Source organism: Heliangelus exortis, chromosome 16 (assembly GCF_036169615.1).
Source record: "Heliangelus exortis chromosome 16, bHelExo1.hap1, whole genome shotgun sequence".
NCBI lineage: Eukaryota > Metazoa > Chordata > Aves > Apodiformes > Trochilidae > Heliangelus > Heliangelus exortis.
In genome coordinates this window covers 10,109,551-10,135,209 of record NC_092437.1, presented here as the reverse complement: position 1 = coordinate 10,135,209, position 25,659 = coordinate 10,109,551, and the positions used below count along the sequence as shown (strand labels likewise).

At 39.0% G+C, this 25,659-nt stretch overlaps 1 protein-coding gene and 1 long non-coding RNA gene across 12 annotated transcripts in view; one reads left to right on the top strand and one right to left on the bottom strand.

Annotated features, from left to right (window-relative positions):
* Positions 1-25,659, top strand: part of EYA2 (EYA transcriptional coactivator and phosphatase 2) — an 82,475-nt gene that overhangs the window by 40,695 nt on the left and 16,121 nt on the right. For 10 of the 11 annotated variants that reach the window (XM_071759412.1, XM_071759410.1, XM_071759415.1 and 7 more), the window contains 5 exons: positions 1,714-1,830; positions 13,203-13,270; positions 15,181-15,358; positions 16,972-17,096; positions 17,597-17,680. In XM_071759412.1, coding sequence (XP_071615513.1) covers positions 1,714-1,830; positions 13,203-13,270; positions 15,181-15,358; positions 16,972-17,096; positions 17,597-17,680 — 572 coding nt within the window. The remainder of the gene's footprint in view (positions 1-1,713; positions 1,831-13,202; positions 13,271-15,180; positions 15,359-16,971; positions 17,097-17,596; positions 17,681-25,659) is intronic. The other variant, XM_071759407.1, reaches the window with a different exon arrangement.
* Positions 1-25,659, bottom strand: part of LOC139803343 (uncharacterized) — a 134,607-nt gene that overhangs the window by 104,293 nt on the left and 4,655 nt on the right. The window contains exons 3-8 of the long non-coding RNA XR_011728987.1: positions 24,638-24,720; positions 19,252-19,334; positions 18,402-18,497; positions 12,380-15,401; positions 10,276-10,316; positions 3,499-3,673 (exon numbers count right to left, since the gene is read on the bottom strand). This is a non-coding gene — a long non-coding RNA (uncharacterized lncRNA). The remainder of the gene's footprint in view (positions 1-3,498; positions 3,674-10,275; positions 10,317-12,379; positions 15,402-18,401; positions 18,498-19,251; positions 19,335-24,637; positions 24,721-25,659) is intronic.

The window sequence follows — 25,659 nt, the reverse complement described above, 5'->3', positions numbered from 1 at the left end:
TTTCCAAGGCAAACTCTCAACAGTTGTCCTATTAGAGCAGGTGAAAGTGGAGCCATTTGCTACTGCCTAGAGTCTTTAGGGCATACATGTGTCAGGCCCATATGCTGCTTATAAATCCTGCAGATGACCTCTTAGCATCCTTGAATAGTGATTTCCCTTCCCCAGCCCATATACCCCTCTGTAAGATACTCAACATAGCATGTGAAAAACTCCACCTGGCTGACAACCAAGAACAATGAAGCAGTATTGGTTTTAGGCATAAAAATAAAACTCAGCCAGATTCTAGACAAAACAGAACTTTGTGTGGAAATTAATTTGGTGCTAAGTTATTTTGCTGTCTTATAACAATTTTTAGACTTCCAAAAAGGCCCATTGGCAGAAGATTAATTGTAGCTGGGGTAGCTTGAGTGCTTGTATGTGGAGTGCTGCTGTAATTGAAAAGCTTGGGATGTTATGAAAACGGCTTCTCTGTGCACACTTGCAAATTCCTTCCCTTCCCTAGCAGTAATGGAGCAGGACCCTTGCACCAACACATGTTTATTTATTGTCTAAATAAACTTCCTGCTGTGCACAATGCAGCATTGTCATCTTGTTCCTAATTTGTGCTCAGATTGCATTGCAGCTATTCTCATCTGAAGCTAAAAGAAGTTATTTTCATTAGAGAAAACATTATATGGGAGAATTTATTCTCAACCTGAGCAGATGCAGACTTCTTGCTTCTAAGAGTCATTAAACTAGAAAACATCATGTTTGGTGAAAGGCACATGAACTTGACTTGTCTTTTGGCAAGATTGCCTGCAAGTGCTAAAAGATGACAACAGCCTGGGAAGTGTATAAATGAGGCCAGAACATCAACAGGGTCTTTGTTTCGTCCCAGCACTCAGGGTGTGTCCAATGACTATTTTTTGTTTTGTGTAAATAAGCATGCAAAGGAGGGAAGGATCAAGGCCAAAGGGTTCATATTAAGAGGCACCTTTCAGCTGTTTATTTTAATAATACAGCTGTACAATCTCAGAATAAAATATAAACTCTCTTAACTTCTAGGGAAGGTTTAATCATGCAATCTTTAATTCAGTTATTTCTGTTCCCCCTGCAAACTGGCATTTTAATTGCTGATTTTACTAATGAGAAGATTTTTGTGGCTTCAGGGCTTACCTATTGTTCCTGAACTGTGTGCTACATCTAATTGGATAGGTGATAACCCTCCTGTATGACTTGCCAATAAATATTTTGCTATCAAAACTGAAAATACAATGCAAGTAAAAGATAACTGTTGAGAACAAAAGTCTTGAGGTTATTTTACTGACGATACTGTTGCTTTGTTAATCATTGCCTGCATCTGACAGCCATTCAGAAAGTTCATGAGTCAATGAGTCCATTTAATTCTAAAACAAAACTATTTGTTCAGAAATTGTTTCTAAAAACAATATAATTCATGGTTTTTCTTCCCCATCTTAGCAAAAAGTTTATTTGGGTGTGAATACAAGATGCAACTGTCTCAAATATTATATGTGATGAAGTTACTTTTATTATTTAAGAGAACTCTTCAGTTAATGCAGGTAATTTTTAGAAAAATGAAAGTCTAGGGGCAAAAAAGTTTATTAGGTTAAAAATCTAGCTGAAAAATTGTAAATTCATAAATTTGTGGGGTTTTACACCTTTATGTGACAAACACTCATGTTCTGCTCTTGGTTCCCACAATATGCCCCAAAGGCATCAAAACAGAGGACAGCCTGAGCCATTCCCCAGGACAGAGTGGGTTTCTTAGCTATGGATCCAGCTTCAGTACCCCAACTGCTGGACAAGCACCCTACACCTACCAGATGCATGGTGAGTACAGCCTGGGCCTGGCAGGGTGTGCCATGAGCACCCAGAATCCTGTACCCACACTATTAGATCAATTATTCTTCTTTTGCAATTGTAACAAAAAGCTTAGATATAGGCAGTCAGGATAGGGAAGCAGGTAAGTCTTCATAGATGTGTTTTATTCATCAAGGAATTAATTTCTGGCTGATTTACTCACTAACATTTAACACTAATATACTCTAGCAAAACTTCACATTTGATCAATATAAGCTTTGCATTTTCTGTTTTTAAATTAATTTTGTGACTGCCTATGTGGGATTGTTATTTTAGTGGGCATTCCTGTGTTCTGAGTGGAGGAAAAAAAAAGGTGGTTTTACACTTCATGCAGGAAGTAATGTCAGTATTATGCTACTGCCCTGTGCTGTCCTGAACTCTGTGGTTAAACTGCTGCATAGTCTCTTCAATATTTTTTTAAGATGATACCTTGATACTAAAAGGTATTTTTCTCTGTTAAAACATAACTAGTAACTGCCTTCCATTGTAACTTCCATTGTAACTCCTGAAGTACCAACATCATTCATTACATAGGTACTACTGAGGTAAGGTTCAGGAGAGCAGAGCTGAAAGTAGCTTTTTTTTTTCCCTCAAGGTTGCTGGGCTATGATTTAGTAAGTTTAGAATAACTTTTATTGTTGTCAGAATAATAATTGGTATAAAATCATCAGTTCAATTCCCTTAAAGCTTCAAAGGGAATGCCTTGTATTTGTAGCTTTATAACACTTTGTTTTATTGTACAACCAGGAAGGTCAAAATAAACTTTTATTTCTAAAAATTAAAGTTCTTTCCTGGTAATTCCATTTCAGAAGCTGTATGAAGCACCAGCTCTCAGGAGATTTAATGTTGTCTTGCCAGCTCCAAGAAAGTAACGAAAGGGTTTAAATCTGAATTGCCAAGAAATGTAAAGTTGTTAGTGCTGGAGTGTCACAGTTTTATTAATAGGCTTAAATGCCAGGTCTGTGCTCTCCCTGAGTAACAGCAGCAATGCTGCCTCCTGACTGTTATATGGTCAGATACTGATGGCTGTAACACCACTATTGATGAGTATTGGCATTTTCTTTTGCTGCCTTGGAAGATCACTGTATTCCTCTCTAGGTTTCTATTGGTTTTTGTTTCCTAGAACGCAGCTTCCACATGTGCTTTGTGTTAGCTTAGAAGAATTTGAGCTGTCTGAGAAGGCAGAATCTTGACTCACTTGGGATTGAGGTTTTTAAGATGGCCATTTTGTTCAATCAGGAGGTTTAGACAAGAAATTTTGTGCATCAGCACTTGAAAATGTTACACATGAAAATAATAGTGACACAGATCAAAACAGTCTGGGAGGAACTTCATGCATGTGTATGAGCAGGAATGTGCCCAAAGTGCTTTCAAATAATGCTCCCTAGGGTGATACTGTGGTATTAGGTGAAATCACTTCTTTCCAGGTTTTTATGCCAGGAAGATAATTTCAGACAGCACACCAAGCTTTTAATGCAAAAGAAAACAGAGAAAAATAGTTTCTGCATGTGGCAGGTGCTTACTCCAAGGCAAAGGGAGCAGGAGTAAATGTGTCTTCCTGATGTAAACAAATAATTCCACCCTTCTCCTTGCTCATGAGAGGAACAGTCTGAACCCCCCACCATACAGTTTATTTACCTTGCTGAGTGGTAGTGAAAGGCTTGGGTGAGAAGCCAGGAGCCTTCCTGTGCTGAGTGCTACTGAGGAATGTGTGCTCAGTGTTTTCCCATGCCACAGCATTTGTGGGTGGGGAGGTGAGTGCTCCATCTCCTTGCTGACACAGACAGGGACTCTAGGTGATGGGCTGAACCAGCTGAAAAAAAAACCAACAAAAACCATATTTTTATAAAATCAAATGTTAGGGAGACTTTTAAGAGTGCACCCACTTCAGGGACAAAACGTTTATTGCATCACATTGAAAGAAAGACCTTGAGGAAGGTAACTTGCAGGGGATCAGCAAGGAAAGCTACATGTGCTGCTCAGCTTTGTATTCTGAAATGTGAGGAAAAAATATTTTCTTATACTAAGCTCTGCAAGTATTAAAGATAGTAATAGCTCGAGTACATCTGTGAAATAACTTTTGTATTGGTTGCCTCCACTGAGAACAAACCCTCAGGGCAATGTAAAAAAGTCATTTGCAGGCAGGCATGGGTGGTTGGACTGTGAATCTTGAGCAGATTGTACAGGCCATGTGATTCCTCCTCACTGCCCCCTCTATGAGTTACATGGATGTAACCCACACACTGTAGGTGTGTTATATCAATCACCAAGGAATAAATGACCTCTTGACTGACAAATGCTTTGTCTCACAGGGCTCCAGGACAAATATTCTCCTTCAGTAAGTTCCAGTGTAATTGGTGCTGGTTTGTTTGCTCTCATGTTTCTTTGGTACCAGCACTACCTCTGGCTGGGATACATGTGTTGGGTTGCAGCCTCACCTCCCTGCTGGCTGCTGTCAGTAACGTGGTACTTTGGAAGCCAAATTTCACTCTCCTAAGTCTGGTCATTTTCATTACAAACACAGACAATGCAGATATAATGAGGTACCACTCAGCTTTTCATCTTTAATTCCAGTTATCAACTGTATCCTGGTTGGTGAGCAAAACCAGAATCCACTAAAAAGCAGGAATGAGGGTAGAACATTCTTTGGTTATTAAGAATGTAAAGAAAAAACCCCTCTTTTACAGCCAGCCAGAAGGGGAAATCTATTTTCGTGCTTCCCTGGTATGAAAATAAATTAGATGTGTAAGGATTTAGAAGCCAGATAGCTAATGCAGTATGTCACACGCATACATAAATGTAAAAGATGAGATTGTCAAGTTCCATAGCTCATAAAAATTGCATAAAATTATATCACAAAGGTGCTATAGATTGAAATAATGATTTTAATTACATGTAACGGAGTGACTAATTGGGGATACCACTCATAGGTAGACTCATAAATCAGAAGAGGAGGCATCAGCTGATGTCATATTTCAGTCTCTAAGGTGTTAAATTTTTAATGCTGATTAAAGAAGTATCTTTTCCAGGTCTACAGTGTTTCTTAATCAGTCTTCACCTAAGTGTATGATTACAGCACCGAATGTCCAAACAACATCGTAGGCTAGATACTAGAATTATGTTGTGGTTTTCAGCACAAATTTTTCTAAATTTGCTTTTTTTGACAATTTAGCAGTTCAGTGATTTGCTCAGACTGTTGGTGAAACTGTTATTCAGTAACAGAAATTGAACATAAGTAACAAATTATATTCAAATTTTGCCCTAAGGTTATCACCCTCTAAACTGGCAGTTGAGGAAACTGCCTCTTGTTGCTAGGGATGGTGGAGAAATCTTTGGAATATAAGAAACTTAGAATTTAATAAGCAATGTGAAGTACAAAGAGAAAACTGTGCCAGCACATGAGCCAACATAGAAAAGCATCAGCTATACAGAGAGAGCAATAGCAGCCAGCTTGGAGAGCCTTTCCTGTGGTTGCCTGAGCATGTGTTACCCCTTCATTGCACATCAGGCCATCTCTTCTCAGCTTGTCATTAATTCTGAGACAATGCCTTGCTCTTTGGTTATTATTGCTAAAATGACAGCTGGTATGAAACAAGCTATGAAGTTGAACAACAGTTAAAGCTGTGGCCAAAGACCACTGCAGATACTGTCGTTGGGCAGGAAGAGATTTGACCAATTTTTTTTTTTCTTTTTAATGTGTCTACCCATGAAATAGTTTATACATTACAAAGGAAAATTAAGTTATGTGACAGGGATAGCTTTCCTTTGCCAAGGAATTGCAAAGCAGTATTGAGTTGAGTACAGACATAAATTTGGGGCCAAAGACCTATGCAGTGAAATTTTTTGCTACTGCTGAGCATTTGTTTCCTTTGTAGAGTCTGTTCTGATCAGCTGTCAAATAATGAATTACTAGAAAACATTATTTCTTTTGTGCAATGTTGATTTGAAATGGACTAATTATATATGTTGCTTATGTTTGTGGGATGAATTGCTTATGAATTGTTCTCCTGGCTTGAGACCATGTGAAATCTGCATATTAGTCAATAGAAATGTCTTTATATGTTGGAAACATTTCTTTTTTCTGAGAGATGCCTGAGTTTCTTGCAATTGTGTGCCAGTTTTTGTTTTACATATTTAATAGGAGCCTATAAATACCTATTTGGCATATTTAGCTCTGCATGCATGAATTCTGCAAAGGAAGTGGCATGTTTAATTTTAAGTTTGATTCTTTAAGTACTTAGTGATGAAATGTGAGAGAAGGGGAAATTTCAATCTACACTTGAGAAATGTAGATCATGCTTTGGCACACAGATAGCAAATCCATCTGAAGTCCCAGAAAATAAAGGAGAGCAAGAGTGTGTTCTCAGCAAACTGTCATTCAGATGCCTTAGATTCATAAAATTAAAACCTCAGTAGAAAATGAGCAGTCTCTTTCAAAAGCTTCTGCTTCACAGCTGGTTTGCATTAGTTGCAGTCTCAAACTGTGGCAGCCAAGCTGTGCTCCACTCTGTGGTGAGTTCAGGAGGGAGAGGCCTCTCTTCAGGAGGGGTCAGACCTCACTTTTTACAGTGTAAATACAAGGTTTCTCAGAATAACAGCACAGTCTCCTTTTCAAAGATTTTTAAACACTAAGGGCTGACCATGCTACATTTACTTTGTTTTAAAATGAGCCCTCTTACAGGAGAGGGAAGTCAAGGGGAGAGGCAAAGGTGTTGACAGTGATTCACTGTAAGCTGCAAGGATGTGTGCTACTGCTACCCAAGGAGAAAGCTGTGCTCTAACTTCTCCCATTTACTGCTTTTTTCAAGATTCCCTTCAGAACTCATTCCCTGGTCATTATTAAACAAGGACAGAGTTGGGAACAGGATATGCTGTAGGAAAAGAGTAAACACCAGGGTGGATGGTCTTGAAGCTAGGAGAGCAAATGTGTGTTTGCAAGAGAGAAATGGGCTGACAAATAATCTGTAACTTCTGCTCTGTCTGGGCTCATCAGGGGTTTATTGTCAATGGATACAGAAAGCAGAGTTTGTGTGAGGTACGATGAGTAGGTGGGAGCCAATATAGAGGAAAGGAGTGACAGTTCCCTAACCTGTTGCTTGCCCTTCTTGGGACCATCACCTCTTCTAGAGGTCAGGTAGAATACTCAAAACATGGGTCGATGAGCAAAATCAGCATAGAAAACAGTTATAGGGGTGTTTGGATGTCACAGAGAATTCTGGTTGTGGATTATATTTTCACCAGTTCAGTAGGATGTAATAAAAAAAGGATAGGAGGGTAATAACTCAGGAAATCATGAGTGTGTCCTTGATTATTCAGCTTATAGTGCAGTTGGCACAGAATATGCTAAAATGTTATAGAAACTTCACTGAATAATTGATTCAGTATACCTAATAATGTTCCTTGAAAATATCCAGAAGGCAATAGAAGAGCTAGTGTAAAATTACATATAAAAATCTACATCAGGAAACATTACACCCACATATTCAAGCACTTGAAAGTTAGAAAACATCAGATTCATGATGCTGGTACAATATTGGTACTGCTTTCTGGTGTATCTCACAGGCACTCTGTTGAGATAATGCTCTGGTGGAAAAAAATAGAATGCAGTCAGACAGTCAAAGACTGTGATGATGGTTTTGGACAAAGAAGGTCTGACCCTGCTTCAGTTAGCACAGGCTCTGCTGTGCTGGGGTTGGATAATGCTGTTGCATGAGGGCTTTTTATATGTAATTTGGATGCACTTTCTATTTATAAGATCAGGGTTTAAACACTGAAACTTATGCACTGCAATACTGTGACCTCTAGCACTACAAGAATACCTGCACTGTCTGAAGAAGAGACCATTGATAGTTATTAGAGATAAAAAGGTTAAAAACATGGCTTAGAAAGTCTGTAGCTGGCAGATTTATTGAAGCTGACAAGGAAACACTAGGGCAAAGATCACTCTGCTTTTTTCCTGTTTCTTATACTTTTTTCTAAGCATCCCCTGTTGTCCACAGTTTGTTGTTTTTTTTTTTTTTTCCCTGGGAGCACTGCAGTTCTGGAGCAGTGCACAGAGGTGCTGAAAAAGCTTTGGGGCAATGCCTGCCTCTGGTGTTCAGTAGAGTTCCCATGAGTAAGTGCTGGGTCAGAGTGGAGAAATGCTGCCCAGCTCAGCATGCCTCTTTTCCATTGCTGTTTAGAGTTTCACCTTGCTCAAGGGGAAGGGGATTTCTAAACATGCAGCTGTGCTTACAGGCCAGATTTTTATCCCCAGTTGCAGGACAGCAGATGTTACAGGACTACTTGCAATTTTTTTTCTGACCTGGTAATTGGAATCTTGTAGCCACTAAACAGCACAGGAGGAGGTAAATCCTTTATCATGTCTTGTTATCTGCCAGTGGAGGATTGTGTTGAGGGTGAAACTGTAGCTAGAGGAATCTTTAATCTTTGTTGACTATGGAGTCATCCAGATAAAGTCAGTTTTACTGGATTGCTTTTTTTCACTGAGGGATTGCACAGAAATAGTCTATATTGTTGTTATAAGGGTGTTAATTTTTTGGCCTAAAGTATTTCCTTATGATTTCTTTTTGAAGACAATCCAGATTTCTACAGCTACAACATCAATTGATAGGAGTGGTTAAAAGGAACACTTCCTCAAAATACAATAAAATTTAACTGCTTTCCCATGATTCAAATCCTGGGAGTAAATATAAACCATCCTAGCACTTTCAACACATTGTTGAGCTGGATTGAGCTATATGGGTGACCAGGCTCAAAAGAGTGGTAAAAGCCAGGCCCTTGGAACTGCTCTGGTCATCACTTGTTAAAGCTCTTTTGAGGCTCTGTGGGTTGAGTACTCCCAGAAGCAGGCAGCAGGGGTAGAGCTTTGAGTCAGAAAAGTTGTACTGTAAAATGTGGTTTATATCACTATTTAGAGTGCCCTCAAACCACCTGGTCAGGCTAGCAGGACTGAAGGGGGTTGTAGTGGGAGAGAAATGGAAATCTTGTAAATGGGTTGCATGTTGGGAAGTATTATCTGCAGGAGGTGTTCATGTGCTTTGGGAGCAATGTCCTTTAATAGATAGTGCTGATGTCAAGTGTTATAACATTGTAGAATATTATCTAGGTTAATATAGTGTGTTCTCTATACTGTCTGAGCCCTACCAGACAGAAATACAAGACCATTTCTGGGGAAGGGTTCATTATGTCTAATGGCAAACAGTTGAGCAATATGCTGCAAAGTACATATGGGTTGAGTTTTTCTTCTCCTTTAACAGGTCAGATAGTCTTGAAATACCTCCACAGCTGACAGCCATGCAACATTTTATGAGTTTTCTTGCCTAGTAAATGCAGGCAGATGTTGTAGGATTTGGAACCTTACAAGGCACTGGAGTATAGCTGGTGGGAGGTAATTTTGATGAGTGCTTAACCTCTCACTGAAAAAGTAGCAGCTTGAAGAGGGCAATATTTACTGCAGGAAACATTAGCTTGTCAGAGGGCTAAAGCACAGCTAAGAACCTTTCTGAATGACCATCCAAGTCTTCAGCCAGATGTTCTTTGTAGCATAGAGTAATGCACACTGCTGGGAGTTAGACTAAGGCCCTTCCTTGCATCACTCACAGTCAACGTTGTTTCCTGTAGGAAAACAGCTTGCTGATGTAAGAATACACAAGCCATTATATGCAAGCTTGTGAAATACTATGTAATTCAGCCGAACCCTGTAGGCATTCATTTTATTAGTGTTAAGTGATCAAATCTTGGCAGTCTTAGGTTAATGGTTGGACTTGATGATCTTAAAGGTCTTTTCCAACCAAAAAGATTCAATGATTTTGTTAAATAATCCTTAGGGAGAACTCTCCCTGGAACTGCTGTGCGATTCATCTACAAGTTAGATCATTTTTCTATTTCAAGCACATCCAGAAGTGCCTGTAGTAGCCACCCTCTGAACGCCCTGATCTGAGTCTAGTGCTCCATCTGATATTTATGGACCTAAAATTACTGCTGTCTGGATAGAGAGCTGTGATTAATGCCCTGCTCTCGGCCTGTGTTGAACCTGGCTATCTCCTCTGATTGTTGAGTATTCCATTGAATGTTAGAAGTAAAAAACATATTTTCTTCTAAATATAACAGTTTATTCTCTTTTGAGCAGCAAAGGAGACTTGGAGAACACATTCCTGATGCTAGGGCCCCTCTGACCTCTGAAGTGCAAGGACACAAACATAATTTTCTGAGCTTGCTGTGATATTGAGCTGCTGAAGCATACCACAAGCTGGTCCTGTCTCTGTAATCTCAGCTCTGTAAGGCACCAATGTTCCTGTGTTGTACTGTGCATTCATACACCAAAAGGATTGGTGTTTAGCAATGCCAGAGCTTAGCTCAGAAGATACTCAGTATAACCATGAATATTCCCTTTTTTTCTTTACTTGCTCTTACCTGGAAAGGAGGGGAAGAAATGCAGCCTGTTATTGCCGTGTCTGAAAGACAGAAAGGGAGAAACTGAGAGGAAGGAAAAGCTGACATGAAAGTTTTTGCAGGAGCAAAAGTACAGATCACACAATATTGAAATTATCATTGACCATGACATCAATTTTAAATTACTTGGAATAAAGAGGGAATGAGAGTAAAACACCAAATGAAATCCAGCTGTATGAGAGCAGGAATATACCATCAATCAGCTCACAGAGAGTTTCTCTATATCTGTTGCCCTTGGACACTTGTATCAAGAAGGGCCCTGCCTACTTGTCAAGGAAAAGTGGTGGCACTGAATGTGTATGGCATATGCACTCCTTTTATGGGGTGCCTTCATGCAAATGTGTTTGTGATATACATACTTTACAGGAACATTTACAGTACCATACATGTGAAGAACTATCCTTCTCTGGAGTCCAGATTGTTTTATTACCAGCTAACTGTTCCTTAAGCTACCTGTGAATGAGGGCATTGTGACATTTAGCAACTGGTTTGATTGAACACAGATGTGAACCATATTCCATATGGAGAAGATCCAAAGGCAGAGATCCTGGGCTTGTTTCTGATTTGCAAGTAGGAGTTTGCGATTGCTTGACATTGAGCTACCAAGATAAATGGAAACAAAGCACTTGCTTGCACATCTATAGTACTGCAAATATAAAATAAGTTGCAGTTTGAGACAGTGCACTGTCTTCAGAGGTCAGGAAAAAATTCCAAGGTAGAGGGAGCAAGACTACAGCAGGCTAGGGGGTACCTGAACTTGGACATGGGTAGCTCAACTAAAATGACAGCAATACATTCTACAAAACCCACAGTGTAAAATCCACCACACAGGGTCTAGTCCCAGTGTGGCAAGCTGTGGAGCAGAGTCATTCCCCATCTTCTTGCCCCTAGTTCCTACCCTCTTCTACGTGCTCACATACCCACCCAGTGTGTGTACAGAAACACTCACTTTGCACAGATGGTGCAAAGTTCAGAGTAAATTCATTCCATTAGTGCAGATCTCTCCTTTTTATAATTCTCTCTGATTGTTTGGAAAACAGGAAGCTATGGTATCATGTGCAGGTAGCACAGCAATAAACATGTTCTCATCACAATTTACACATAAAGCATGAGTCCCTCGAGGTAACTCATCCCCCTCTTGACATCTTTAATAAAGGATGATGGATTGTTTCTAAATGACAGTTTAGGAAGATAAAAAATTCCCCCCTGTATTGTTTTGAGCTCTGGTGTACAAGAGCTGTTTTGTGTTCTGTGAAAGTTGTTTTTGCCTGTAAGCACTGGGGCTCTGTTACTCCCCTTCACAGTGGTGAGAAATGCAGAGTTACCACAGGAATATATTCCTCCAGCTGCATACTCGTGACTTTTTGAAAAACTCTGCAGAAACACAAAGCCTGGAGTGGGCAGGAGATGGAGAACTGCCAATAGCTGAATGCACTGTCATCCTGAGGACACTGCTCTGGGCAGTCTCCTGTATGGAGGAGGGATTGAATACTGATCCACTCAGAGATCCACCTCTGATGGATAAATCCATGGAGGAAGCATCACCTGAACCCACCTGCTCTGGCTCAGCTCCCCAGACAGCAAATGCAGGGGGCTTGGGGAGACTCTGGCCTCCAGAAACCTGACAATCATCTGCACCTTCTTTTCCCCCTCTCTGCCTTTTACTTTTTAAAGATTACATGTGGCAGCAAAATAGTTCTGGAGGGCAGAGTCCTCCTTATTTCTTTCTGGCATGAGATTTATTTCTCAGTGCATGTGCTTTGTAGCTGCACTTGGCAAAGTGGAGTTTGTTCAGCTGTCCATTCCCTTGCTAATCTGGTGTCTTAAAATAAAAACAAGCAAGTGGATCTTTGGATAAAGGTTGCCCCATGAAGACACATAGAGAGCCATATGGTTAAAGCAGCACTACTCAATGTCATTGACATGGTAAGAAACCAGATAAGAAAAAAAGGCTGATAAGAAAAAAAAAAAGTGCCTGAATAGGGCTCAGTCTGAAGATACATTGAGGTCACAAAATGAAGCTCAGACAAGAGCCCACTGCTGCCACCCAGCAACAAAATCATACCTCTTTCTCTGTGAAAGTAGTGGATCTGAACGCTCTTTGGAGCCCATCACCTTTCATTAGGATGGCACATGAGAGTCCAGCTTTTGCCTCCTGTATATGAGCAGCAAGCTCTTGGACCAAGCACTGTTGAAAAACACCAGAAAATTTTTAGTATAGTTTCTCTTCAAAAGTCAGTTTGAAGTGGAAGTTCCCACCCATGTGAAATGGAAAATGTTGAAATAGAAACCAGCATAGACTGGAGTTAAATCAAGGCTAGAGCTTACCAGGGGTGCAGGATCCAGGATCCAGGAAGCTTGTAGCTCTCCTACCACTTCCCTGGTGGGAGGCAAAGGAGGACTCTGTCTTTTCTGAACCTTTACTTCTCCACCAGTCAGACTTTTGCTCAACACCAGAGAATAAATTTTCAAAGTCTCTCTAAAAATTCACAGGTACCTGGTTCATTAGAAAAGATTTCAGGGCATACCAATGCATGAATGTGTGTGTATGTGGCTCTATAGATAACCTGAGGGGTTTTCCTACTGGAGAAGGTGATAAAAAGTATTCTTCCATTATTTATTGGAAAAAGAAGTAAGTTTTAAATTTGAGTTGACTCCTTGTTTTCCAGCTCCATAAGTGTTTGTTTTAGTTTATGTAGTGGTTGTCTTTGAATAAGCAGACATCAGTAACAGCCCTAACTCTTTACAGTCTTCATTTGTCAAGATCTGTGATACACTTTTTCCCTAGTGAACCAGTACTTTACTTCCAGCCTGAAACTATTTGTATTAATATGTCCTGTTACTGTGATTGCTGATGGCTTTTATTACACTGATATTCTTTCCCCTAGGCACAACAGGGATTTACCAAGGAGCCAATGGCCTGACAAATTCTGCAGGATTCAGTGCTGTGCATCAGGTATGGTTCAGCCATTGTTATTGGCAGCTTTGCCACTTACTTTAAACACCTGAAAGACTGGCAGATCAGAGAGATTATTCTAGTGCTTACATATATTTAAGGAAGGTACTATCATGTGTTTTGCTCCACTGGCTGTAGCCTGTTTGCCTGGTATCTGGGTATCTTGATTAATTTTAAGATGTGTGTATCAATACACAGGCTTGCACAGAGTGCAGTCCTTGAAAGAGGAGGATGCCCTGGCAGTCTCTGCTGTGCTGCTGTAGGAGGGCCAAGAGTTTCATCATTCCTCTGCCATCTTACAACTTTCAGATATGTTTTCCATCCTCTGCAGACAGGATCCTGTCATCTGCTGGCTTGGCACTATGTAATAAATAGGAACAATTTGAAAGAGGCGTTGGCAGCCTCTGGTGAATATTGAGCCATCTGAGCTGCCTGTGTGTGTGCTTCCTTCTTTGAGGATACACCTGTCTGTGGGCTTCATGCTTCAGATACCATGATAAATGTGTGTGTATAAATAAACAGCAGGCATATATACATTAGACAGATATTTTTCAGTAGCAAATGGCTCTTCTTGATTGGACCAAAATAAATGAGTACAGAGTCCCAGAAAATGTGTTTTGGTTGGCTAATTAATCTCCATTCCTAACTTGTAAGGTGGACCTGAAGTTTTAATGACAACAGTGGGCAGTTTCTTTATTACTTCAGTTTTGGCTAAAAGCATTTGCTGATAGTAGTGTGTTTGAGTGAAGTATGGAGGTTACCTAAAAAGAGGGAGAATAATAGAGATATTTTCATTATTTTGTGATACTCATTAAGATAAAACAATTAAATTATCTCCATTTTTTCCCACTTTTTTGTAATGATAACTCAAGTCTTTGTTCCTGAGAGATCCCTGGTGACTGAACGTTAATGAAATATCTGTGTCACAGATAAAGATATAAGCTGTTAAGGAGGAAAGTGGTTTTAATCTTTCTAAAGGCTATTTATTATTAAATTCTATTTATACCAGAGGGTATTTAGCATTTCTGATTAAAAAAACCCCTTTTGCTGAAAGACGGTCCCCAGAGCATGAATAAAGTTCTCTATCTGAAAAAATAGAAATAGGTGGAAAAGAGCAGGAGCTGCAATTAAAATGAAAAGAAACAAATTAAATCTTCTATGCTAATTGTCCAGAGAAAAGTTTTCTAATCTGTTCCACTGTCCTGCTTCTCAGAAAAAAAAAAATCAAAAACAAAGCATACAACAATAACAGTATGAAGTTAAAAATCAAGACAGACACAGGGTTTTGTGATACCTCAAGTTCCCAAGGTTATTTCCACCTTGTATTTTTTGTTCTTTTGTCTGTAGGTAGGGAAGATCACTCAGGCATTTAGTTATTGCTGAGACAGTTGTATTGTCTCTGTGAACATTTCTGCATTTCTTCATTTTTGTGACCTATTCTAACAGCTGATCAAAAAATGTTGCTGATCATGGGAAAATGCAGCCTGTTTTACTCCTTCCCTCACCCAATCATTCATTCTCTTCCTCTAATTTCTTAGGTATTTTGTTGTTTAGAGAGAGACTATGGCTCCATCAGAGCCCTTTTTACAAAGCTGCCCTACTTCACTCCTGTATAAAATTGTTGAACTCTGCAGTGTATAATGTGTCAGTGTTGACAGTTAAAATCCTATACAAAAAGCAGAACTCTCCTGATTTCTAACCTCTTTTTCATATAGTTGATTGTAATGAAATAGTATATTTTGGAGAAGAAGAAATGTTATTTCCTAATTGATTGAAACACAGTTGTTTAGTGAAATATTCCTGAGCCATGACTTGCTGCATGTGTACCTAGCACTGCCTTTCTGGTGCCTTGCTCATTTGTAAGACCAAACCAGATACATGGAAGTTAGATGTTTCTTTTTTCCTCACAGGAATATTCATCATATCCAAGCTTTCCTCAAAGCCAGTACTCACAGTATTACAGCTCCTCCTACAACTCTCCATATGTGTCTGCAAACAGCATCAGCCCCTCAGCCATCCCAACCTCCACTTACTCTCTGCAGGAGTCTTCTCACAACATCACCAGTCAGAGCACAGAATCACTGTCTGGTAGGTGCATCTCTTGTGTTTTCAGTTTGGCAGTCTCAGTCACCTGTAGACATAAACACTATAATCTTGTTGGAATTGTTAAACATACAAGTATTTACATGGATAAATCAGTTTTCCTAGAGCTTAACAGTTCTGCTTACACGATGCAACACAGGCTTTTGGAAAGAGATTAGAATATTCAGTCTCTATAAAACCATCCTGTGTCATTTTCATGAGGATGCAAGATTTGATCTCCTCTAAAGGTAGTACAGAAAGATAAAATAATTACACACAAAACCCAGATCAGTACTGAGGGCTACCATGGGCAGCAATGAGTTCAAGATGCACAACTACACTCTGGCTGGAAGTCTCAGAGTATCCTGACTGTCTGATGCCTTTTTAGCCCATGTCTTTATCAAGGTTTATATTCATCTCTTACAACAACATGTGATAAATGCATTCATAAATAAGCATGTCAAGAGAAAGTCCTTTTTCAAAAAATCAAGACAAACTGTGTAAGTTGAAAGTTCAAGATGAATCCCACACAGACTTCAAAATTTGTGGCCTCTCTTTGTGACCTTAATTTTTAAAGTCTCAAAGTTTAGATGGTTTACAAAATTACTGACAGATTATGAATCTCTAATGTGCAAGTACAATCTTCAGATATCACTTCCCTACTAAAGTTTTCACTGGCGTGCAAGAATACCACATAATTTGTGGATGATCACAGAATACACCCATTGTAGGTCTCCTGACTTACAAAGCACATCTGAACATCTGTGCTTGATCTTAAAGAAAAATAAACTAATATTGGTTTTAAAATAAGTGATAATGGATTGCTCTAAGAGCAGTTGGAGGATTTTCTGTTCCTTAGATTTTATCTCAAGCTTTTTGAGAAAGGGTGATTTCAAAAGGCTTGTGAGGTGCAAACCATGCTTCTCTGAAGAAGAATATGCTTATTCTAGGAAGGTGGAGAGGCCACAGCTTAGCAAGGTGAAATGAAAAATAGGGTTGAAACAGATTTGTAATGTAAGGTAAGTGAAATCTGGACAAGTTTATGAAATTCAAGCCAATCAAAACAGGTACTGTATGCAAGGAAGCTCACTTTTGACTGTCTCTTCTCAGTTATTCCTAAATAATTACTGTCCTCTGTGAAATGGAATATGGCTATACACTATTTCTAAATGAAAGTTGATGTTGAAAGTATTTTTAATCATGATCATTCATCAAAGTGCTTAAAGAAAAAACATCTCTTTTTCAGAAGTTGAATTGGTCTTGGTTTCTTTTTCCATTGCCTTTCTAATTTATCTCTTGAAAAACAGGGGGGAGGTTCAAAAAGCTATGTTTTTCAGTGAAAAATGTGATAAAGTTTTTGAAGTGATGTGTTAATTTTAAAATATATACAGTCTTGGTGATTTTTGAAATTGTAAAAAAATCTTAGGAGTTGAAAATTAATTTAACAATTTAATTTAACAAATAGTTAATTAACATCAGCTCTTGGCGTGAGATGGGTACGATTTTCTGATGGTGTTTTCACAATGTTTTTGGTGCTCTCCATTAAAAGGCTTCATGCTTTAATTGTAATGATACACTGCAAAATTTAAGTTTACAGTGAATTTTTTTTTTGCTAATAGGGGAATATTCAACACCAGCAAAAGATATAGAAACAGACAGACATCACAGAGGGTCAGATGGCAAGGTACGAGCCCGGTCAAAAAGAAGCAACGATCCTTCTCCTACTGCTGACAGTGAGATTGAGGTAATAACTTTAATTTATATTGCCTTAGTAAATCCAGTAAAGATAAACAGTTACATCTGTTAGCAAATCCCACCATCAGACTGGTGAGTTGTAAGAGTCAGAATGAAAGCAGTAATATAAGTGGAGCCTACAGACATGAGCAGTCAACATAGTTGCTCAGTTTCTGTATTATCAGCATCTCAAACTGTCCATCATATGTACTTCTTTTTTTCCTTTGGGCTTTTTATAAGTCTGCTGTTTAGTTTCCCTGACCTGAAATGCAACAGGGGATTTTTGTGGTGGTTATGAGGAGACTCAGGATGACCAGCACACACATAGTTCCAAAGTTTCTGATGTTTGATTTTGCCCACTTTCACAAAGCATCTACTGTCAGAGCCCCAAATGAGTCTGAGATCTTAAAAAGCTCTAGTCCAACAGGACATATTTTCTGACTGAACAAATTTTTGCAATGTCTTAATATGTAACTGTATTTCTTTTCTCCACCCCGTCTGTCATCACAGCGTGTGTTTGTGTGGGATTTGGATGAAACGATAATTATTTTTCACTCCTTACTCACGGGAACCTTTGCATCCAGATATGGGAAGGTAAAATTTAATTTTTTTAACATTACTGCTTGTCCAGCCAAATTGCATCGGATACTGTGGGGGCAGCTAATGAGACAGCTTTTTGAGCAGATGCTGCCGATTTTATTCAGACATATTTGTATAAATATGTCCTGTGGTATTTCCCTCTAACATGTGAAAATTTAATTTACCTCCCTTCCATGTTGCAAGTAGCCCTTTGTTTTTTGAAAACTTACATTGTTCAGCTGCTGCTACATAGGGCACCAGGATGTTCTTTCAGTGTCTGTCTTCTGCAAGAAAAAGCCTACCAAGTAGCCAGGCAGCATTAACTCCAGCCTCAATGAAGTAACACATTTTTTGTTAGACCAGTGTTTTCTTATGGATCTCAGACAATTTCTGAGATTTTGTGTTGGTCTGTCTAGTTTGCTGTGAAGAATAGTGGCTCTTCTTTCCCACATGGCTGCTGAAGCTCACATTTTTAAGGGGTTTTAGGAACCATATCTTTAGATATCCATAAAAATACGGATACCCCTTTGAAATGCAGGCAATTTCCATTTTTTGTGTAACTCTGTGGCTGAACAGATCAAAGTTGGCTGCTAAGGAGAAAACCCTAGCACTTGGATTTAATACCATGTGCTTCAATTTCTTCCTAAGGCTGTTTTTATGATAAACACTTAAGTCACTTTGAATTACAGAATGTCAGACTCTTTTAAAGGGGTAGGAAAAAAGACAATATCATTACCTAATTAAAGGTGGATGACCTAGTTGGCAGCTGTTTCCACATATGGCTTTGAACAGTCAGCTTCATCATGAGACTGGAAAATAACCCTGCTTCTCTCTAGAAAGCAGAAATATGATTTGACATCATTTCATGGCTTTACCAGCTGTACTTGTTTTACGATGGTTATAACAAGCTGAATGTGTAATTAGTAAGATAGATTTATTGTTTGCTATTAGATGTGCACAGTTGTAAAGGATATAAAATGGTGTTTGTGGTGTGGAAGTCTACTGCAGCACTTGGAATGCTGCTAACACTTCTAGCAGCACCCTCTCAAAACCAAGCACGTGTTTCCAAGCAGGGATTTATTCAGCCCCATGTTGTACAAGGTAATTGAACTGGTTACTTTTCCCAGGGAACGTAATGAAGGAGGCAGTCTGGGGTGTACATGTGTAAGCTCAAATGTACTGCAAAAAATAGAAAGAATTAGGCAGGATCAGGAAACATAAACTGTGTAGATCTGCTATGTGCTCATGCTTAGCATTGGGTAGGGGCTGCAGTGTGCATATGGAGAATTCCCTTAATGGGCTGACTTTGTCCTGCATAAAACCTCTGAAGCAAATGCCTTCACCTGCTGCCTCCTGCCAAGTTTAGAGGCTGTGGGGCTGGGATCTGCTGCACATGGGGGCAGGGGGTGGTGGGCTGAGGAATGAGGTTGGACCCATGGAGGTGCAAAGCTGAGCCACAGCAGTCCCTGTGAGATCTTCCTGAAGGGCTGCCACAAAGGCAGAAACTGTCATCTCCAGAGCCCCTGGTGTGGAAATGAAGTGGAGCAAGGGAGTGGAGCCATAAGGGGTTTATCCAAAGCACTTACCAGTAGCCAAGCTGTGCCCACTGTCCATGAGAGAAGAGTTAGGCCAAGACACAGCACGGATGAACAGCAGCCTGCAAAAGGGACTAGGGAGAGAGGAAAACAGGAAAAGGTAACTGGAGGGATTGTCTGTTTTGGAAGGCCTTAAAGGGTACAAAATGACAACCTTCTGTTGGCTTTTTCCTTTATACAAATGTAAAGAATGATAAAAACAGGATTTTTTTTTTTTTTTAAGGAATGAATCATCTTTTCTATTAAGTTACAACGAGCTCTTTTGATAAACTTCTCTGGAAGGATTTTTTTTCTTAGTTCTTCATTTGATTCATCAGTATTAAATTCCTCAGGGCTTCCCTATAAGAAAAATGGTTGCATTATGAAAGTATTATGGGCTAACAGCTTGATCCAAAGACAACCAGAGGCTTTGGTGGGCTTTGGAACAGACCTTAAACCAAGAGGGAAATACAGCACACTCAGGCTGTCCTGGGAGCCATTAAATAGTAATACAATTAAAAAATATTTAAGTGAGCTGAACTATCAAGTACAAGTGAAACAGTGAGCCATAGGTTAATAAAGTTTCAGAATCTCTTACTTGAACAGTGTAGGCAGTGTTAATCTCAAAGTAAATTAAGTATCAAGGCCTACAGTTCTTATTTTTGTCCATAGTTGATCATAGAAGATTCATGCACCTGTAATTAGACATGCATGTGCTTTGAATTAAATTTCACACATGAAAGTCTTGGTTCTGTATGTCTTCCTCCAGAAAAAAATGTCTGTTTACATGACCTTGACCATTCCCCTGATCAACATTAGTATCCTAATCTGTTGCACTGGTAGAGCTGCTGTGCAGCCTCTTAAAGAATTAGCCTATAGAGTTGATCAAGCTAAAGAATAATACCTCTTTCTGAGGTGATTTTTTCTGGAGATAGGAGGAACATCAATCATAGATTCAGTGATTGGCTCAAATTAAGAAAAATGTACTGCAAGAATAATAAAACACATTATGTCAGACTTTTAAATCAGAATCATGCAGAGTCATGCTCTAGATTTTAGTTAACCTTAGCTGAAAGGTGTTCAGGCTGCCTGTCTGTGCTGTGTCCCTGGGAGCCTGGGCTATGTGGTCACTGTGCCTCAAGTGGCCACTCTGGCAGCTTTCATTGGGGACTTGTAGGTTTCCTCATAGCTGCTGGATTGATGTAGAGGCTTTTTTTCCATGAGAGCCATATTTTTTTTGCTTATGCATTTCAGAATTGGCAACACAAGATTTATCCAAGTTGTAAGCAAGTAGGTATCATGAGATAGAGACAGGGCATGCACTCAAGTTTCCAGTCTGTGCCTCTCTGATGTAGGACTTGAAGTGGCAAAGGTATGTGAGGACTAAAAGGAAATGAGTCCTCCAGTGAAAGCCTCAAGACCTTTTGGACAGAGTAGCTAAAATTGTTGCTTGGCCCACTTGAGGCAGGATATAAACATGATTTTCTAGCATTTCAAGGAAATGTTATAGCTGCTGTGTGTTGGCTGTCTGTGAACAGGACTGTCTTGTTCTCACCAGGAATTATGATGTGGATTTAAGAAACCTTCTTCCTCAAAAGTTTCACTAGCAGCTCTATGTTCTTACAAAAAGTTTTCCTTGAAACAAATTATAATTTCCAATTACAAACCAAAGTCATTGAAAAGTTCTTGCTTGGCTCTACACAAGATATTTGTAAAATGCAAGGGATACCATTTGTTTGTTTATTTGCTGTTTCTGCTTTCATTGAATGCTTGAAGTAGCTTGTGCCTTCCCCTGCTTCGTTCTCTTGTAGGACCCGAAATCCAGGACCTTATAGAAACACCACAGGGATTTAATCAAATCTGATGGTGATTCATGCTTCTAATGGCTGAATCTGTCCTTTACTACTTTACAAACTGAGAAGGAATAAAACCCCATTTTATTGCTCAGCTGTTAAAAACTATTTGTAGAAGTTGCTAAGGTTCAAATCAAAAGTGCCTTCCCTTGAGGACTATTCGTTAACTCTAAGTGCCACAGCCTGGCTTTTTTTCTTCTCTCGCTTGAGATGTGGCCTTATATCACTACTGCTGTTCAAACATCTGAGAGTTTTCCATTCCTTTGACAAACATGAGCCAAAGTGCTTAAGGACATCTGTTTATTTTATTTCTTTAATGAGAAAACCTTCCAATTTCTTACTGGCTCAGCTGTGTTTATTTACATTTTGTTAGTTATATGTGTGGGGCACCTTGGGACGTTAAAAACCTGCAGAGGCCTATGCTGAGGGCTGCTAGCAGGCATCCTCATCAGAAAGGCAGAATAAGCCCTTCCTAAGGAAAACACAGTCCTTGGAACTCCATAAAATAGATTTTCAAAACAAATAGAGCCTAATTCACTCGGTAGATCATGGATTAAGTCAAGATGAATACAATTTGGAAAGGATTTTCTGAGGAAGTTGGAGATTTTTTTTACCCACTGGAGGCTAAACCTTGTATTTAATGCCTTTTTAAGTTAAATTAAAAAAGCATTCAATCACTGCAGGTAATAAAAAAGTCTGTTACTTTAGACATGCTGCTATATCAATTATTACTTCATTATTGGAGAGAAGGGAGTAAATAATTCCAGCCATTTCATTATTTCAAATGTGTATTTCGGGTGCAAACATCTGTGTTTATCATCTGTACTGGCTGATGAGAAGCAGCAGCAGAAATAGGAAAAGCAGCTCCTCAACAGCTTAGATGGTGGGTACAGGAGATGCTCTCAGCTTGTGTAGCACAGCTTAGGTGAGCAGAGGGGTTTTTAAGCAAAGTGCACATGGCATTTGGAAGTATTAAAGGATTATTTTTTACATAGCATACATATCAGAAGCAATGCTGGACTGTAAAAGAAGTGTGAGTAAAGGGAACCTGCTTTCCAGTGTCACAGAATCATGACTTGATTTTGAGGTGAAAGTAGTTTAAAAACCAAAGGGACATAACATGCATTGGGAAGTTGCATGTGCAAAATAAGCAGTTGTGCTGCATCACACTGTGATGTGTTGCCACCAACCTTTCCAGGAGTCTGTATTTTTGACAGAGCTATCAAGGATTTACATACAGAAATACAGTGAATTTCCTGTGTTGAAGGGAAGGGAATGAAGACATATTTGGATTAAATTCCACACCCTCTTTTTACATTTATGTGTGTATAGTAAAAGGAAATCATTTGTAGATTTTTTAATGATGAACCCTTTGTATTGCTAAGTAAAAATAATTTCCGTTTATTCTCAGGAATCATGGCCCAGCTTTTAACCTGTATTTAAGTACAGTACTCCCACAGGACTGGAATCCATTTCAGACACTGAATAAATTAATGTAGTCATTGCTGCTTGTTTCTAAGAATAGTTCATTCAGAGAGAGAGGAGAATCTTTTCAACCCCTGTGTGCTCTTCAGTGTAAGAATTTAAGTGAGCACTGTGCCCTTTTTTTTATTGGAGTGATTTCCAGGGTGTGGTTCCCAAGCATTTCTGAACAGACACATGTGAGTAAAAATAAAGTCCTTCAGTAAATAATAAGCAAGACCTTAGAAGTACCTCTCAAATCAGAATAAGGGTGAATATGAAAAGGTATCTGAAGAAACGAGATTAAATTTTATGTGTTCTAGGTCTAGAATGGACTTTTTGTAAGGTCACCTGGTGGTGACTGTAGATGCTATCCATCTGAATTTGGTAGATTGTCTAATAAACCTGGATGGATCAATGTTTAGGTAAAACAATATGTCTTCATTTGGGGGAAAAGAAAGTTTAAAGCCTTTTCTATTTGAAAAAGGACAATAATTTAAAAAAAAAATGAAGTGTAGAATTTTCCATAAATTCACTAGGTTGCAGGCTCCTGAGCTACTTTGGTTACTTAAAACCACTTTTCTCACAAATACACATTTTCTCACTTAAAAAGCTCTGAGAAGCTAGGTCTAGCTGTAGCCTGCATCTATTAAAAAGATAAAAGTGCAAGCTAAGCTACTTAGGTATAGTGAAAGAGCTAAATGTGTTCTCCTTTTCCAAAAAGATGTAGACTTACTTGAACTAGAACTGATGCACATGGTCAGTTTTCAAGGTTAATAAACCTTGTTCATGTCTCAAATTCTGATTACAGTATAAATATTACAACCAAAGAATGATTATTCTCACAGACTCTTTTTGTTCAAACATGTGGTCCAGGCATTTGTATCTTTTCTTTATTAATTATTATTATTATTGTCATTTTTATATTACATCCAAGCTGGCCCATTTTTCAGGAGTTTCCAAGTAATTAAACCCAATTAAAACTATTAAATTCTTTCTTTTGGTGACAACTTTGTTATTAACAGCTAACCACAAGGAGAAGACTTAACTTAGAAAGCCCTTGATTGTATACTAATCCCTCTCTCACCTCTGGCTGACACCTGTGGCAAATAAACCCTATAGAATAGGAGTCTGGTGAATACTCTTAATTAATACTTTCTTCCTTGTAGAAAAGTAATTATTTGCTCACAGCATAAACAGGTATTTGGCAGGGATTTAAAGAGACTGATTAATTTTAAATACTAGGGCTTTTTTTTTTTTTTTTTTTTAATTTTTAAGCAGGAGGAGGTCTGAATCCAAGATCCATGCTCAGAATGACTTTGTCCTAACATTTTGAATGTCAGGTTAATTGACACATTGCTAAATAGAAGCATTCAGACAACAAGCTGATTTGTTATCTGTCTCAAAGGAGCCAGCTTTGCCCCTTTGCTAATGGCCTGCAAGTCTGAACAGGGTACCTGTAAGGCAGAGGCTTGCAATGGGCTTTGGAGCCAGGTTCAGAGGCAAGAGTGACTTGCACTTGAGAGATTGCCAGAGATAAGTCTGTTCCTCTCTTCCTTTCAAAAAACTACAGTGTACAAGAGGGGAGAGCTGGCTGTGGACATCCAGCCAACTGGATTAGGAGTAGCTTCAGGTATTAACAAATACATGGCTTTTTAATGTACACTCTAGGGCAAGTATAAGCAGTTTATGAAAATCAATCTGAGTTTCAGGAGAGCAGTGGTGAGGAGGTTTTAGTACTGAGCCATTGGGAGGATGCTGCTGGTGCAGTTTGAAGTGTGGCTGCAATCAATGCAGCTTTTGCGGAGGTGGTACCAGGACCTTTAATAGTGAAGACAGGGCAATGCAGGCTGCTGTGCAGGTTAGCTCCTGAAAAAGGGTCCAGATAATACATCCTGCAATGTACTTTCAGCTATCTATACCCACACTTAGTAGCTTAAAGCTGATCTGGATATGCCTATACATTCTGCACTCCCGTTGCTTTGCTAAAATAAAGACTAATCAGAGCTTCACATGGAGTGAGCATACTTAACTTTCCACTTTAACTCACTGCTGTAAAATGGAAATATTTGTTCTTTGCTTACCTGCAGTTTCTGTGGAAATCTTCTTTGAGCAAAGACAGATGGAAGGCTGTTCAGCAAACTCCTTTTAGCTATCTTCTGTCATCCTATTATTCAAAATGCAGGGGCAAAATGGGAAGAGAAACAAGAATTAATTTTAGGCAGTATTATTAACTTGGAGGACATAATTGAACTCAAATTTTAATTTAAAAATGCAACTCAATTCAAATGTATGGAACTAGTTTAAATATTAGGATCAGTGCCTGCAACTAGCCAACCTAAATTCAACAGTTAGAGCAAATGTGTCAGCTTATGCCATTGGGACCTGAAATAAAATTTTCCAATTGGTGAGTGGACAGGTTTGTCTTCCTCAGCAGCATGTTCTACAGGCTTCCGTTGCCATGTTTTCCTCTGCTAGCACTCAGGATTGAGGTTTTAGACTGTGTCCTCTCTGTGGGTTCAACCTCTATCACAGTGGGGTTCAAGTCTAGCAACAGTGCCTCTAGATGCTACAGTAAGGCAAATAAATAACTGTCAGTGGAGCCCTGGCCTAGTGCCTCTAGACACCTACATGGTACTGGGAGTGCTGATTTGCCTTTTAACTTTATCAGCCTCTTTAAGACTTGGAAGCATGCCTTGCTATAGAGGAAATGTCCATACTGTGAAAGCAGTAATGCCAAATAATTTCCCTAAATGACTTCCCCTCTGTGTGGTAAAGTACATTTTTCTGTTTTATTTTCATTCCATCATATTCTCTATCTCAAGAGAAAGATTTTTTTTTCCCCTCTCATCTACAGTTTAATTTCCATATTGTTTAGTTTAAGAGAAGGTAATTTCATACACTGTGGAAATGTTTCCTACTTCCCATTAGTGATTAATACCAGTAAAGCTAAAGACAAAAGTTAGAGGATAAATGACAGCTACCAACCAATGAGATTTCCTGAAAGAGTTTTAAAGGCTAATGATCCTTGAAATGTATAAAAATTAATTGCTTCATTAAAAACTATTTTACAAAATAATTTCTTCCTAGCAGTGTATTTTCTTAA